At 36.5% G+C, this 17,509-nt stretch overlaps 1 protein-coding gene across 1 annotated transcript in view; it reads right to left on the bottom strand.

Moving 5' to 3' along the window:
* Window positions 1-11,734, bottom strand: part of si (sucrase-isomaltase) — a 116,736-nt gene extending 105,002 nt beyond the window's left edge. The window contains exons 1-11 of the mRNA XM_086164385.1: window positions 11,676-11,734; window positions 11,348-11,406; window positions 9,891-10,008; window positions 8,632-8,717; window positions 8,238-8,358; window positions 6,516-6,625; window positions 6,073-6,224; window positions 4,129-4,300; window positions 3,612-3,711; window positions 2,558-2,670; window positions 1,910-2,035 (exon numbers count right to left, since the gene is read on the bottom strand). Coding sequence (XP_086020511.1) covers window positions 1,910-2,035; window positions 2,558-2,670; window positions 3,612-3,711; window positions 4,129-4,300; window positions 6,073-6,224; window positions 6,516-6,625; window positions 8,238-8,358; window positions 8,632-8,717; window positions 9,891-10,008; window positions 11,348-11,406; window positions 11,676-11,724 — 1,206 coding nt within the window. The 5' untranslated portion in view covers window positions 11,725-11,734. The remainder of the gene's footprint in view (window positions 1-1,909; window positions 2,036-2,557; window positions 2,671-3,611; window positions 3,712-4,128; window positions 4,301-6,072; window positions 6,225-6,515; window positions 6,626-8,237; window positions 8,359-8,631; window positions 8,718-9,890; window positions 10,009-11,347; window positions 11,407-11,675) is intronic.
* Window positions 11,735-17,509: the final 5,775 nt, after the last annotated feature.

The raw sequence follows: 17,509 nt of genomic DNA, 5'->3' as shown, positions 1-17,509 counted from the left end.
TTCTCTTCTTGTCAGTACCATGATAGTACAAATTAAAGCCTGCTCCTAAGCTTCTGGCCTTACTACCTTTCCACCTGGTCACCTGGACACACAGTATATCCACTTTCCTTCTATGCATCATGTCGACCAACTCTCTACCTTTTCCTGTCATATTACCAACATTTAAAGTCCCTACTCTCAGTCCTAGACTCTTGCCTTCCCACTTCTGTCTCTGGTACCGAACACGCCTTCTTACTCTCCTTTTTTGACCTACAGTAGCCCAGTTTCAATTCGTACCTTGCAGGTCATTGGTACCAATGGCAGTCGTTAACCTGAGTCTCGACCGATCTGGTTTGATCTGGGTATTATGGTCTATTTGCATTTTTGGTTTTGGCAAAAGTCTTACGCTGAATGCCCTTCCTGATGCAAACCTTGGCATTTATGTGGGCTTGTGGGACCGGCTCAGGGAGACCCCAAGGCTCTGTGTCACCCCAAGGCTGGCTCAGCCAGTGCTGTCCTGAAATGTAAGCCAATCATTGCACAATAATTCTAATGTTTGTATTATTATGTGAATGCAATACTTTTTGTGGTATCCTCTGAAGTTTAGTGTACAGATCTCAACCATCACCTACCTACCCATTCATTGAGGCTTTACATCTTTTATGGACAAAAATATGTAGCATATACTTCCCACTGTTCTGTGCCCATTATCGCAAAAGCTGTCAGATGCCACTTTTAGTTTGAAAAACAATGTTTATGGTTTTACTCCTTGCATTTACTACTTTCCAACTAACATTTCTTTTGAGAACATTTTGTCTTTTTGGCAGAGTTTGATTATATATTATGACTGTCTGTTTCTGCCAAAATTTAATTCATATTGATAGACCAGATGGTTTTCTTGACTTTGCCCATTCTTTATTCTAAGATTAATCAAATCTAGACATTAGAGACATTGTGATAATGTCCTCTGTGGTTTGTGTAACACATATTAAATATTTCCTTGAATACAGCCATAATTGAAACAGCTGCATCCTAATGCCTTTGTATATCACAATGATTATCCCCAAAAAATGTTGGGATGGGCTTAATTTTCTTTCTTCATTCTCACCTGCAAGATACAAGATTTATGCACGTAGTGAGGGAGGATATGAGGGAAGTTGGTGTGAGAGAGGAGTATACAGAAAATAGGGTTAGATTTAGAAGGTTGATTCACTGTGGCGACCCCCGAAGGGAAAAGCCAAAGGGAAAGAATGATTCTCACCTTCAAGATAACACTAAGTTCTATCATTGATGGGTGTTTGCGATGGTAAGGTGTTGTACATTTTTGAAGACAAGCATAAGGTAAGGGTGGGCTGTATATATACTGTAATTATTAGGAATAAATAAAGCAAACATCAGGACTTCTTGCATGTACTGTGGACAAGGCTGGGTATATCTAAGCTGTGCAGAAACAAAGAGATGTTGACTAGTTTTAGCAACCTTACGATGGGGATGGATGAGACAATGAAAGGAACTGGCTTTATATATCTTTGACAATAACCAACATTCAGATGGTGAATTGACTGAACCTATAGAGCATGTGTCTCTATTATTTGACTGAGAGCTGGCTTACCCTGTCCAAATTAGAAGCCCATCCAATCCACTATGTCTGTATGTAGTGATTAGGAATCTTACCACCAGAACTACATCGCAGTCTATGAACGGTTCAGATTTAACAATGGGTGCACAAGGTGAAATATTGATCCTCTTCACATTCCCAAGAACAAGTTGCATCGTAAAATGCACAGGAAATGATTTGGATGGACTTCCAATATGGGATGCAGATAAAAAAATTCTCAATATTAGGCCACATGTGACAGGAAGGGAGTTATAGGGTTTATGAAAGTGTGCATGTGTCTTTTAACATTCTTTATATAAATGTGATCCTTACATAAGGCAGCTCCACGGCCCGGTTCCTCTCCACAGTTTTCTTGACCTCGTTAAGGCTACCATAGTCCCAGCGAGAAAGTTGGAAACCCAAAGACCAGTAGGGAGGAATGACAGGCCTGCCAATAAGCTAAAAGCATAACAAAAAAAAACGTATTAAATGCAGAGGAAGACCTCATCAAAATATATGTATGCATAGTGCATCTGTGTGTCCGTAATATATTATATATATATATATATATATATATATATATATATATATATATGTGTGTGTGTGTGTGTGTGCGCGTGTGTGTGTGTGTTTGTATGTGTGTGTATATCTACCCATCTTTTTCGTTATTTGAATTATTTAATAATTTACTTTTATGTTTCTGATTCTAGATTCCTCATTTTGTTCTTTAGTTAAAAATCAAACATATTACATGTATAAATATTTTATGCATAAATAATTAATAATGGTTGGATATTAAATGCAATAAATAGAAATTAATCCACAGTGGCCCTGTGATTAATTTGATATAATAGTTTAATTGTTTGCCACCCCTTATACAGTGTGTGTGTTTGTGTGTGTGTGTGTGTGTGTGTGTGTGTGTGTGTGTGTGTGTGTGTGTATGCATGTGTGTCTGATCACAAGAAGTTTAATTTGTCTCACATCAAGGAATTCTTGCACCACTTGTTCTGGTGTGTCTCCAAAAAAAATGTAAAAGTCAAGAACCCCTCCAATAGTTCTGTAGGTCACAGCTGGTGCAGGCTGCAAAGTCACTTCTGAAAATGATCACAAAAGACAAAAACAGAGAACTTGTTTTATAAAAAATGTGCCCATTAAATCAATAAAATAATGTAAAGATGCACTGTTATGTCATTTACATACATTTCCAAGCCACTTATCTTTATCAAACTCTGACAAATTATCCCAACTCCAAAGCCACTATCTAGAGCCAAATAAGGCCATGTGCTTTTTCCTTTCAAGAAGCAATGTCATCCCCATCTCCTGACCCAAGAACAGGGTAAAATCGTGGGATGATAAAGAACACCTCTCACATTAGAACAGTGAAATGTGCATTAAGTCAAAAATAAAAAAAATATCATTAGATAAATACCATTATATTGAAAGTGCATGGACAAGAAGAACAGAAAAGTATCAGCAGGGCTCCAGATAATTTTGCTCAAGCAGTTAAAGATGCCTGAAACGGATTTGTTATCATCCCTTTGATATGTCAGCAATATTTTTTTTAATTTTTGAAGAATTGGAAACAACCCTGAGTATTAGTTGCCTCAGGCTGTTTTGAAATGTTCTGTTGCTTTTTGCTACATTCTCTTTTCTTCAAATTTATTTTGAATTGCTTTAATTTTTATTCCCCTTTTCTATTATTTTCTCTTTGCTCCTTCCTAATTATTTCTATCATTTTCTTTCCTTTTTCTCTTTCCAAGTCAATGGATTGTATTTATCAATTGTAACACTAAACTAATATGCAATTTGCAATATTTGACACAAAGGGTTATGTTTTCTTTCTTGGGGACAAACTACAGTCATGCCCAAAAGTTTTGAGAATGACACAACCATAGAAACACTTAAACACCCTGAAGGAACAGACTTTGTGAAAGTGTCACTCAAACTTTTGGCCATGACTGTACTTTAGTGATGACATATTCACATATTTCTGTATGTTGCTGTATTCTTATATTTTTGAGTGCTTGCTTTTTACCCATGGCATTGCTGTTCATAAGAAAAACCCCAAATGACTTTCCACTCCCATCTTCCAGACAGAGAAAGAAGGGATAGTGTCCATAGAGGTTATGTGTTCCCTGCATAAAGAGCAGGAGACACAGATGTGAGAGTCAAAGAAATAAAAATGTGTATTTAAGTTGACTTCAATGACTGATTTCATTTCAAAATGACAAAATGGTAAGGGGTGGTGGTTGAAGAATACAAAACGAGAGAGTAAACTCAAATGTCAGTTACACAATCAAACATATATCCTGCTTGTGTAAGGGCTTTTAGATGAGCAAAATTTTCATTTATAAATCAATAACACACATTAAATATAACAGGTATGGTTATTTGCCCAAGTCATAAATTGTGTTATTCTGTTTATGACGCATAAATATACACTCTGGAAACATATGGATGGGCGATGATTAAGGAAAAATTGGCTTAAATAGAAAATGTAGCTAACATCGTAAGCTGACGCTGCAGCGAGTTGAATGTGTGAGCTTCCTTACTCCATTCGGAAAAGCATCCCTGGTGAAAATAGGCCAAGTTTTCCAATTTGTGTCATGGCGATAGTGTTGATGCACATGTTCTCCCAGGCCATAAATATTATGGGATGGCAGTTTGGCAGAAATCTGTAGGTACTGGTTTGCAAACACGAGTGGGGCCATTGTTGTATCAAACCTATCAAAAAAATAAATAAAAATCATACAATTAAAACAAAGGAAAACCAAAGCATTTAATAGCTTTCAAAAATAATGAGACATACAAATGTAGGAGGAAATCAGGGAGCCAGAGAATATGCTCCACACACCCCTATTGGAATCAAACTGTATGTATTATATTTTATGTTCAGATTTTGCTGAAAGAGCAAGGATTATACCTGGTTTGGACAAAGTTAATTATACACTGGCTTGTAAAAAAAAGTAAATTTGATGGCTGAAAGTCTGACCTATCATCTAGTAGGAATATCTTTAAAATAACAATTGGTCTTGTGAAAACAGGCTTATGAGAGCCGTTGCTTTCAATTCTCACAACCAATTTCTTACGTATCTTAAATAACTAATCTCCGAGGCAATCTTATTGTTTTTCGTTAAAGGTCACTTTAAGTCCTAGGGAACGCATCAGTACATGAAGTCATAAATGTATCTTCATAGAGATAAAAGTATATGATAATAAAGACAGGTATCTAAATTAAAAATAGTGACATAATGGACTACAATCTGATGAAGATATGATAAAACCCTGCAAAACCAGTGATTCATTGTGGACAAAAAATATAAATAAAATATTATCTAAGATGTCATTAAAAAGAGTGAATCAAAATGATCTAATTCATAAATGATCAAATTCATCAATAAGCAGCTCTAACCATTTCCTTGCTCTGTCATTAGTATTATTGTCCTTTGGGCCATTAGTTGCTGCCATTCAGTCTCCAAAGTACTATTCACGAGAATTGTTTTTTTTTTTTTTTTGTTCATATTTTCAGGAAATACTTGTTTGAGTGACGTCTTTTGTAAAATATGTGCTCTCTCTCTCTCTCTCTCTCTCTATACATATGTATGTATATATGTAGAGAGAGCTAGGTAGATAGATAGATAGATAGATAGATAGATAGATAGATAGATAGATAGATAGATAGATAGATAGATAGATAGATAGATAGATAGATAGATAGATAGATAGATAGATAGATAGATAGATAGATGACACTGTGAGATGTAAAACACTATTGATGTTAAATCTACGGTCATAAAATCAGTACTATATATGCTGTACAAGAAAAGTAATTATCAGTCTTTACAGAAAGAAATTTAAGTCTTTGCTAAACATTAGTTAAATACAAATATTTTGTCAAAAGTTAAGACATTTTAAGGACGTTATTCCATTTCAGATATAAATTTATATTATCTTTATGTAGTTCCATGTGTGTTTTTCAAAATGTCTAAGAATTTGTAGTAGTAGAAAATCTTGTTTTCCCTTCATAATGTACAAACCAAAAACATCAATACAACAACAAGAGAATACTAACACTAAAAACGATACTAACAAAAAAAAAAAACAATAACTATCTGCATGAACTTTCCGGTTTCCTCCCACAATTCAAAAACATGCAGCAGGTTGAAATGGAAAAAAAAAATGGGAAAATTGACCTGAATGAGTGAGTGAATGAATGGTTGTCTGTCTGCACATGTGGCCCTGTGATTGACTGGCAACCAGTCCAGGGTGAATGCCCAATGACAGCTGGGATAGGCTTGTGTGCAGGATAAGTGCAAGACGGTGGATGGATGGATGGATGGATGGATGGATGGATGGATGGATGGATGGATGAATGGATGAATGGATGGATGGATGGATGGATGGGATTGGGATTCACATATAGAGTAGGGTATTGTTGCATACCCATGTAACCACCCCTCATTGAAGTAGAGGATAAATTAAAAATATAAACTCACAAGACTTTTTTGTTTTCCTTCCTGTGCACAGCAAGGCCAAAGGGCTTGTGTTTGATGGCCAACATGTCACTGACAGGGATGGATGGATGACTTTTAAGGCTGTTGACGTGCTCATGGGGTACTTCAAACCTTTGCCTGTGGGCATCATAGATCTGAGGAGAAATGCAGTGTGAACAAAGCTTCATGTGTCCTAGTTTTGTTTGTGTCCTGTTGTGTGGATTGTTATTCCTCTTTTGTTCTGAAAGTGGTTGTCTTAAACAAGCTGTGATGAAATTGCCCCTGATATTAATATGACCAGACAAGATTATTTTGCATTTTCTGCTGTGGGTTTCAAAAAGTTTCTGTATGGGTGTCGAGACTTGTACAAAGACTTTTGTACATGCAAAACATAGATTAAGACGATGTGAAGAGATGAAAAAGATATGGCTAATTCAATTGTGCACCTTAAAATGGAGACGGTTGTTTGATTGCATTTCTGCAAAAAATGACAGGTTCTGGATATCTTCTCCAAACAAAGATGGAGAGGCAATTCTTCTCAGTTTGGCTTTCAGCACTGTAATTAAAAAAAGAGATAACAATTTTATAAATCTTACTAAATGGAATAAATATTTAGTGAAATATAGCAAAGCACACTGATATTTACCATGAATTGAAATTATACTACAGACACATCAAGGAATCAAGGAATTGAAATGTATTTAAGAAGGGGATTTCTTATAGTAATGAAACTTATAGTAATGAAATCCTAGTGAAGTAAATGTTAATTGACCCTATGTCAGACCAGAGTCCATTCTGATAAATAATTAAGTTTAATATTGATATGATAAGAGTATAATCATAAAATTAGATTTCGATTGTCTTTATTGCAGTTAATCTGTATAATTTAGATCGTAACTGATAAAGGACTTAATAGTATTATGATAACCTGTATGCAAACATTAAGCAACTTATCTGTATGTAATTTTTTTTCCCTCTTTCAGATTTCTGAATCCAAATTCCCTGTTTCTTGTTGACAACAACTGAGCTTCTATTGATGTGAAATAAAGAGTCAACACTTTCATTCTCTTAAGCCAGTCAATGCAAAAATAATGTAGTCGCAGGAGTTGAAAGAATGAGATGAACAAGCTTCACACTTTAATTGAAGCACTTTCAACCGTAAAATATGACTGCCACACATGAAACCTTTAACACCTAAATAACAACCAAACCCCACCCCCACCCATATTCTTCTGACACAAGGGGGTTATCTTTTTATTTCACTGGAGCATTGTGCAACCGTTACATCTGTAAGCGTGTTGTTAGTGAGTGTGAGTACTTGAAAATGCTAAAAACATTTTTATGGTCCCTTTACAGGCTTTTTCCTGTAGCTCACAATAGTTTAAACGTTCATTTATTATTCTATCGTCTTCATGAGTCCTACAAAGGGAAGATCGCACATTTCTTTTGCATTTTAATCTCTGTCCGTGCTTAGTTTAAAATTCTACCGCTATATTGTACTTTGGCACAGAGTGCTTGGTGGCAATTGGTAGAGTACACTGATCAAGTAACTTATTAATAAATTATAATGACTGCTAAGTGCTGCAGAGCGTCATCTAAGTAATCAGTAGACATATTTTATGAGTATACTGCACCCTCATTTTGTTCACTTTGGCTGGATTTTGTTTCATCTTTTGACTGAAAACATTAATACTATATATCTGATGGCATTTCTTATTAATTCTGTGCTATTAATTTGTAATATTTATTATTTTTTTCATATTTTTTATTAATAAGCTATGTAGACTGTAACAGCTGTTTATATCACGCCTTTTTCTTGTCCATGTGGAAACAAAGTAATTCCTACAAATCTCCATAGTCAATGTAAAACCTACTTGTTCATTTAGAAATGCAGGGTCATGAGAGCAATCTGTGGTCTGTTAATTCTGTGAATACAATCATCAGGGCCTAAACCAGACCTTGAAGGACTTGTCCTACTGCATAGCTTTATCCTTAGTCTGTCTACTTTGCTGTTATAGTAATTACCGGGAACCCTGACCGAGACCGAGAGTTCCATTTAATTTGATATGTTTTTTTGTTTCTCTTTTTTAATCCTATCCAGTACAGGTGTTTTTTGTGTATTTTTTGTATTTTTTCTAGTTTTTCTTGAAAGGGCTTTCTCATTTTACCATAAGGGTCCATGTCGTCCTCTGAATCCAGGATATAACCATGGTTGGTTGGAAAGAAACACCATGGAACATTTCTCTCATCCAATGGGCTCCAGCAACATCCACGCTGCTCACACTTTTGCTGGTAAATCACCATAACAATGTTGAAAATCTCATGATTTTGAAAATACCATCACTCAATTTTCATCATTATAATTTCTGTTATAAACATTATAGTTAGAGTGAATGATAATCATCATTGCAAATGCCATTAAACACATCAAAGTGCATCAGTCAATTCCCACAGTGATGAAAACAACCAGAATGCATCACAGCTCTAAAACAGTCCAGACAAAAAGAGTATCCAATAATATGAATAGAATAAATAAACAATTAACACGTCTGAAAGACTTACTTTGGAGGCTCCAGCATCAGGAAAACAATCCACTCTTTCAGCTAGAGGAATAATTGGACATTGAGGAACGAATTCCTCCTCAGTTCCTGGCAAAGGTCAAAAGATGGATTATTTAGTCTTTTCCACCACTGTGTATGTCTGGCTGCTTAATATACAGTCTATCTGTTACACATTAAGTTACAACATTAATCATGTCAATTGCCATTGATGGCTGCACTGTGTGCAATTCAAAAGAGATACCCATTTAACACATAAAAATGAAAAACAGCCAATAAGGGGTAATTATGTATAATGAACCTCATTCAAACCCTCTACCAGATGACCATGGGATTACTAATTCTAATAAAGGCCATTCTGTAAAACTGAAATTAATCACAAGTAATGGATTCAATGGACGTGTAGATAGCATCTAGCAATTTATGTCCAGTTTTGATAGGCTAACAATACCCAGAAAAGTGTTGACCTAAGGTTTTTCCTCTGATCCCTTGCAATCCCTCTTAAACTAAACTCAGAGCAGATCAGGGCTAACCTCCAAGCCTTGCACTTTTAATAAAAAATCCCCAAAGTCACTTAGAATTAAAGAAGGCCATCAGATGACAGACCAACTGCTTTATAGAGACATGACTAAGCCATTAAGGTACTGTTTACGTTGCAGTTAGCTTCACTAAGATATATTAATATCATAAACTTTTATTAATGTGAACACCGTATATACATTTCATAGCAAGGCAAACACTCTTTTTTACATGAATATTATTTAAAACAAAATCATTTTACAGTTGATAAAATTGTCATTTGAGCCTTTTCACTTTACACTTCACTCACAGGAGCCACTCCTCGACCTACTTCCTTGAAAGTGTTCATGCTCAATACGAGACATTCATAGCTTCCCCCTTTTAAAAGTGCCTGCAAGATAACAGTGTGCCCTCAGATGCACCTCAGATGGCTGAGGTGCAAATCCACAGGGGACACCTTCCTCTTGAAAAGTATGTAAGCTGATGTTTACTTTGCCTTTTGATGCTTTCAAATGAAATCCATGAATTAATGAATGGGCTAAAAAGAAATCTTCAAAAATTTTATATGGAACTATGGTGACATACTGTTTCTTCAACTTTTAGAAAGATATATAAAAATCCCAATTTTTCCTGAAACTGTTCAAAACAAGCACACAATATCTGATGCCAATCAATCAAAACATAAAATAATTACTTATCATTACTTATCATTATTATGTATGTATTAATTAATTTATCACCTACCGTCTTTATTTATCTCGGGCTGTGCAGTAACAAACAAAATGATAAGAGTGATGGCTGCCACTGACATCAAAACGAATAGCACTGCTAGGGTCACCTCCAAACCTCGGATTTTTCTCATCTAAAACACAGCATGCACACATATGTGCACGTACATGCGCGCGCGCACACACACACACTCACACACACACACACACACACACACACAGACACACAAAGTGATTACAAAGGCCAACCACATTAAGTTTAATCAATGGTACTGAGCAGATTTAAGGCAATGTCTCAAAGGGCTCAAAAACTTGTTTAACAAAGCCCATTAGCAAAATGTACACATGTGGATATTAGGATACAAAAATAAATAAATCTTTAGATTTATTGTTTTAGATTTACCGCTTCAGGCTACCGAAGTTATCTGAAGGTCATGAAAGAGACAATAAATAAGATATTGCACTTTAAAGTGGATGAGGAAACAACAGTAGTTGTGGTAAAAAATGCAAGTCAGGCCTGATCTTTGCACTCATATCACTCAAGCAATTAGGCTGCACCCTAATTTAGTCTTGGAGACAAAAACAAGGTGAATGCTTACATTTGTGCGTGTGTCAGTTTGAGTGAATGAGATTGTGGTTCTGTTTAATGTGCTGTGAAGATCATGAGAGGACAAGTACAGACAGAGCAAACATTGCTCTTTTGATTTTGATTCCACTGCATAGAAAAATTCTTACAAGTGCCTGCACACATAAAATTCCTTATATATTTCATGCTTTTTATGGCTATTTTGCAGGTGTTCTATATCAGTCAACGTTACCAATATTAGTAGAATCTAAATTCCAACTAAATTCTTTGTATCAAAAGATATATTTTTGAACCAGCTAAATAAATAAATAAATTGGAAATTAATCATTTGACAAAAAAAAAAAAAAAACTCTTATAATGTTTAAACTGTTATTATTGTTTTCCTATTACTGTAGTTATGTTTTGGTTATAGTTGATGTTCTTTAAACCGGTCAAGGGGGACACATGATTTAAAAATGAAATTAAAAATACAGAAAATAACGTACAATAACATACTTTTTTAATTGATTTTGTAGTAAAAATGTAAAAGCGTAATTGTTGTTAGTATTAAAGCTGTGGTTGATCTAATTTGAAATTTGATCTGTCCACACTGTGTTGTTTTTCATATTGAAAAATTAGATGTCATGCAGGTTTAGATTTTTTGCTCAGGAAATAAATGTTTTGACCATGGAAATAGCTCATGATAATAGATAATGATTGCTGCTGAGGCTGAAAAATATTTCTTTAGAAACACCAAAGATGAGATCTGCTGAGATGTTGGGAACATGTTAAATAAAGCACATCAAAACCCAAAGCCTTTCTTTGATACCTGGGGTATTATCTAATAGGTTAAAATCATGATCATGTTGAACAAAACTAAAGCTGCTCAGAGCTGATTGAAGTCTTACCTTTTGCCCACTGTCCAAAGCACTGTCAGAGGTGTGTATGTGTTCAGGCAAACCGAGACCTTATAAACCAGAATCCAGAATGCATTATGGACATTGGCCGTGCGAGCAAACAATCAATAACAGATTAGTCTCACAAACAGAGTCACACACACCACCACATGCCAAACTTCTATGGTTTTACAGACACTAGAACTATAAAATGTCATATAAACAGGAAATTGACACAAAATCCCCATATCTGTATCCAGAAATCAGGTCAGTTAACATTTCTGAGGTCCCTGTGGCTATGTGTTTGAAAGTGTGTCTGTGGCTGAGGATGTTTACTTACCTTGATAGCTATTACCATTGAGATTACTCTCAAATAACTTAGTATTCATTTTTTTTTTATGTAAGGTGTGACTCAGTTAGAGTAATCTTTGTCCCAGTGTTATCTACAGCTTAAATGTGGGGCCAGCACAAAGGCATCCATGCATGCATGGACGCATGGACACAATACCACACATTGTCTCAAACCCCAACCCCATCCACTTAATGCAATATTGGAAAAATATCTTTACATGCCTCAGAGATTACTTTATCTCACAAATGATGAGACTCAAATGTGTTTTTCTTTAAGTCTCTTCCTGAGAAAAAATGTAAAATAATGTCAGACATTCATTTTTCAATGAGTAGTCTGAACCTGTGTTTTGCTTGGTTTTCCTTTTAAGGGTCCTTTCTTCCTTTGACTCACCTTTCTTATTCAGCATCTATTTCAAGTATCTACATATGTATCTATTATGAATATTTACTTTAAGACATATGATAGATTATGATGTGTTCTTCATAAGTAAAATATGCTGCTTTATATATCTATATTAATGCAGTTATTGTTCAGCTGATAGTGCATTTTATGCTGGTTTGCTGGCAAATAACTTGCAAAAAAAAATATGGTTCAGAAAAATAATTGCATTTAGCAAAGTCAACAGATCTATGGGTTTGTGTCAGGATAAAGGACTTTATAAGCCTTCAATTGCTGTGTACAGACTCCCATATGTGCAATAAATATATTTCTTTCTGTGTATAAGTGTGGATGGAATTCATTGATTTGCTAACAAACAGATAAGATGATTAAAAGAAAAAAAGTAAAAAGAAGAGGAACACATTTAAAAAGCATTATTTTGCTGTGGATGTTTCTTTATCTTTGCAATTGAGGACAGTTAATATTTGCCCATGAAAAATATAGAATAATCATTTAAAATTAAACAATGTCTTGAATTATATTGGTGTGTACATTTGTTTTAATTATCTTCCTTTTTTGAATACTAGTTAAAGGTAACAGTATAATTATATTGCAAGTTTTCTGTTAATTCTTTAAATACATAGAATCGAAACTGAGCCTATTGAGTCCATCTTATTTGTTATCCACTATATATCTCTAGATGTTGACCCTTCTTAATTAGTCTAGCATCAATTTCATAGAACAACTTTGGTCATTCAGTTAAACATTATATGGCAGTGACATAATCAATGTATACAATGTAATGAGGCACTGTGTAAAAAAACTGGATTGGAAGTTTCCTGTTTTTTTTTTTTGTTTTTTTTTAACAAATGTGTCTTGACTGAACAGTAGAAAGTGCAAAAACAATCCCTTGTTTTCCACCGTATCATACATGAATAACATTGAACAAACTTGGCTTCTAATTTCTTGAAATTTCTTGCTTGGTTAGTAGTGTGGATCTTGCTAACCAAGGAGTGGAAAGGATCAAGTAGATGAGGTAATTCCTATAGTCAAAATTATTTACCCTTCCAACAGAGTAATTTATGGTATGGACTCTTTGATCAAAGAAACTAAGATTTGCTTTAAATTATTACATTACATCACATTACATTACAGTCATTTGGCAGACACTTTTAACCAAAGCAACTTACAGTGAAAATGCCGGGGACTGAACCCAGGACCTCATTATTGACTCAGTCTACATTTACAGGTAAGGAAAATGTGACAGAGATCTTGCGTTAAGTAAGTCAGCAGAATACATACATAGGTATTGCAAATGTAATATGGATATGCAACAAAAACTTGTAGAATTGGGTTTTGCTTGAGAACAAATTCCTACATTGCATACTTAAGTGTTTAAGTCTCTCTCTGATCATTTGACTGTCACCTATGTCTTTCCCTTATTTCAAATCTCAATTCCACCATGCCAGTGTCAATACCAGGCTCCTCCTCTCTTGAATGTAGTTCACCTCATATTGATAGAATTAACAAAAAATGGTGATTCACTCACCTGTCAGTACTGATAGTAAGTCCCTGATATACTGAAATAAAATGTCTGTCACCCAAACTGTAACTGCATATACCTGTACGCCTGTGCAATTACATGTGTCCTTGTTTTAGACAAAAATAATCATCAGTAAGATTACTCTGGAGATCAGACCGATCTGATACATATCACGGATGCAGAAGTGGTTGACAGAGAAGGAAAAGAGAGGAGGTGAGACAGCAGACGCTTCTTGAGAGAAGAAGATGTAAGCCGTGTCTCCCATCTATCCCATCTGGAAAATAAAATCAATGGAACTCCGTTTTCACGTAGTCAGAAGGAGTACAGGGAATGTAGTGTGATGTGCTTCTCATAATCTTGATTCCATGGGGGAATCAAATGCTGAGAACACATCTATCCTGGGACTTAACAACGGAATTGTGGGGGACTGGCCATCTTGATCAACAATCGGTGGACTACCAAAGAGCAGATCTGTCCCCGGACATTGAACTTTCTGTGGTAGGACTGAGACTCTACCACATCCCTAGGAAATTCTCTTATGTCATCCAAGTGGCTGTCTACATTCTTTCTTCCTCTAATCCCTCAGTTGCTTGTGGCGCAATGGTATCCTAAATATCCTGGATATACTAAACACCAGACTGCATTCATAGCCATCTTGGGTGACTTCAATCACATCACTTTGGACAATGCCCTCCAACCTTACTCAATATGTAGCGTGCACACCAGAGAGGAGATAATTCTTGGTCGTCTGTATGCAAACGCTATGGATAAATACAGTTCCTATCCCAACTATGTAGGTCTGACCATAATCTGGTGCATCTCACCCCCTCCTGTTACTCTTAATGAAGAGGCAGCCCCACAAGGTCTGTGAGGTTGTGGACATTGGAGACATTGTGAGGTTGTTTTGAGGCAATAGACTGGTCTGCACTTTATGAGCTCGATGGAGAGAACGCCGATGGGATCACCAACGGATACATCACCGTCTGCACCAACTGCATTGTTCTAGCTAGGTCAGTCCGTTGTTATACAAATAGCAAACTCTGGCTAACCAGTGACAAAGGCTGGAAGAAAGAGCCAGTGAGTTGATTTTGTTTTTCAAAACTAGACACGGTAGCTTCCACTCACCCCAAATTAGCTAGCCTGATCCCATCCTGTCATCCCCAGAGTTATAATGTCCTCATTCTCTCTCTTACTTCTCTTCACCCGTCAACAATCCCTCGTTGTTTGGAACCCCTAGTCCTATCACTCCTCATCCACCTATCACTCTCACTAGTCCCATCACCCTTCCTCCACCTATCACCTTCATTGAGGACCAGGCTTGCAGACAGCTGAGCAAAGTCTACCCATGGTTTGAGCCCAAATGTTCTTAAGGCCCGTAATGCACAACTCACTGGTTTCCTTTGCCATATTTTTAGGATGAGCCTTAGTCTCCAGAGGGTCTCCTTGCTGTGGTCTTGTATCATCCTGGTTCCTAAGACAACATTCCTTAGTGTTTTTTGGGACTACAGGCCTGATGTCCCATGCAATGAAGACACTTGTGAGGCTAATCCTAACTCAGGTCCTGATCAGGTCATCGTCTATCCGATGGATCATATCAATGCCCATTTGGAACAGCCTGGAAGCACTTTGAGAGTGATGTTCCTCGATTTCTCAGTGCATTCAACACCATCAGGCCGTCTCTGCTTGGCGCTAAGTTGTTAACCATGCAGGTAGAGGTCCTGTGAGCTGGATTATGGACCATCTCACTGGGAATCCAAAGTATGTACACCCACAACACTGTCTGACAGAGTTGTCTGCAAAAGTGGGGCACCACAAGGGAATCGTATTCTTCCCCTTCCACTTCACCTGCTGTGCCTCTGATTTTAGACACAGCACTGAGTCCTTCGACCTCCAGAAAGTTTCTGATGGCACGGCTGTGATTGTATGCATCAGAGCAGATGAAAAGTCGGAATACTGTTGTGGACTCCTTTGTCTCTTGGTACGATGAGAACCATCTACAGTTTAATGTACCCAAGACAAAGAAATACCCAAAAAGTAAATAAATACATATAATCAAGCTAAAAATTATTCATACCCCAGGGATGTGAACACTTTTGAGCTTGACTATACATACAAAAATGAATAAGTATATTAATCATCAGCAAATAGTCTTAAAAGGCGAGATTCCATCATAGTACAACATATTTTATCATTTTATCTAAACCAAAGAGATACCTGTAAATTCTAACAATTCGGCAACACGGATTGAAAAAAAGGCCATGCTTCTTTAAAAAAGGACTAAAGTATGTTTGAAACAAATGCAAACAATTGGAGTGCCAAGGAGGCCAAGGCATTGATTTAAATCCTCTTTTTGTTTAATTTTTGTTTCACATAAATAAACGTGGGGTGGGGCATGAATGATTATGTCACACTTTTATATACTCAGCATACGAATCATCTGCAGTAATTTCAGAGAAAAGAAAGGACAAATGGGAGAATATAGTGGTTTTGAAAATGCAGACACAGGCTAAATAAGAAGGGCAGCTTAAATAAGAACACAAAAAGTGTAACAGAAAAATCAACCATCTCTTTTTACACCTATTAAGGTGCAAGGGTATGACTAGCAACACAGTATAAACAGTTTTCCCACATTCAACAACAGCAACATGTCCTAACCTGTCCCCAACCTGTCCCTGTCCAAAATATTTATCGCATCTATTGCTAGATTTGTATCTAAACATATCTGACTACAAATATGGATTGAAATCAAGTTATTGAAAACCATCCAAAAAGATAAAATAAAAGATAAAAAAATCATTAACACCTGCACATTAAGATCCAGTTTCACATGTTTTGTGCTGAAATTTGAAGATTTTTGTCCATTTCTTAAAGTATTTTTTCTTAAAGCTACTTTTTAATCAAAGCACATACCATAACTATACCATATTACTCCAGGCCTGCTGAGATTACACCATTTTTATTAAGCGGCCAGGCATTAAAGGTCCTTTTAGGCTTCCCCCTCCGAATGTAACCATTGCAAATCGTCTTCCTTCATCTAACCCTATTCTCTGCATTCTCTTCTCACACCAACTAACTTCTTGTTCTTTTCATTGACCCAAAGTATGTCCACCTTCTTCCTCTCAGCTTTCTCCCCCAACTTCATGTAACCTCACTGTTCCACTTGGGTCCCTGTCATTTACAGTAAAGTATTCTGTGTTGTTGCAGCTTACATTCATTCCTGTCCCTTCCAGGGCATACCTCCAGCTCTAGATTTCCCTCCACCTGCTCTTTTCTCTCAACAGGTCACAATGCCATCTAAAAACATCATAGTCCATAGAGATCCCTGTCTAATGTCATCTGTTAGCCTGTCCATCACCACTGCAACAGTCCCTCCTCCACCGATGCAGTCCCTCCTCCACTTAAACTCCTCTGACACTGTTATGGAACACTTCCCCACTGTCTTACAGCTGTCAGACATGTTGCACATCACTATCATACTTTTTTTGCTACTCCAGACTCTTCCTTAAAGAGTACCATGCTTCCTCTCTCAGAATCCTGACATATAATTTTCCTATCCTACTCCATCAATATTTTTAAAGCAAATGCTGTATCTGTAATGCTGTTTCTTGGCATGAAACCATACTGCTCATCACCAAGACTAACTCGAAGTCTAGTTTCCACCACTGTACTGTGTCCCACACCTTGATTATATGGCTAATCAACTTTATTCCTCAATATTTACCACAAATCTGTACATCTCCCTAGATCTTAAAAATCGTCTCAGACACACTCCTCATCCACCCCAGTCATCCTCACACTCTAACCAGAATGACCTAGATAGAAACTACTGCTGCCTCTCCTGGACACTTACATACTGTTCTGTCACAGGTGTATCATTGGACTGACTGCCTTTCAACTTTAC

The sequence above is a fragment of the Fistularia commersonii genome, chromosome 18 (genome assembly GCF_037954325.1).
Source record: "Fistularia commersonii isolate RoL2024-O1a breed Wild chromosome 18, RoL_Fcom_v1.0, whole genome shotgun sequence".
NCBI lineage: Eukaryota > Metazoa > Chordata > Actinopteri > Syngnathiformes > Fistulariidae > Fistularia > Fistularia commersonii.
The sequence above is the reverse complement of the archived record's forward strand: the minus strand, read 5'-3'. Positions and strand labels throughout refer to the sequence as shown.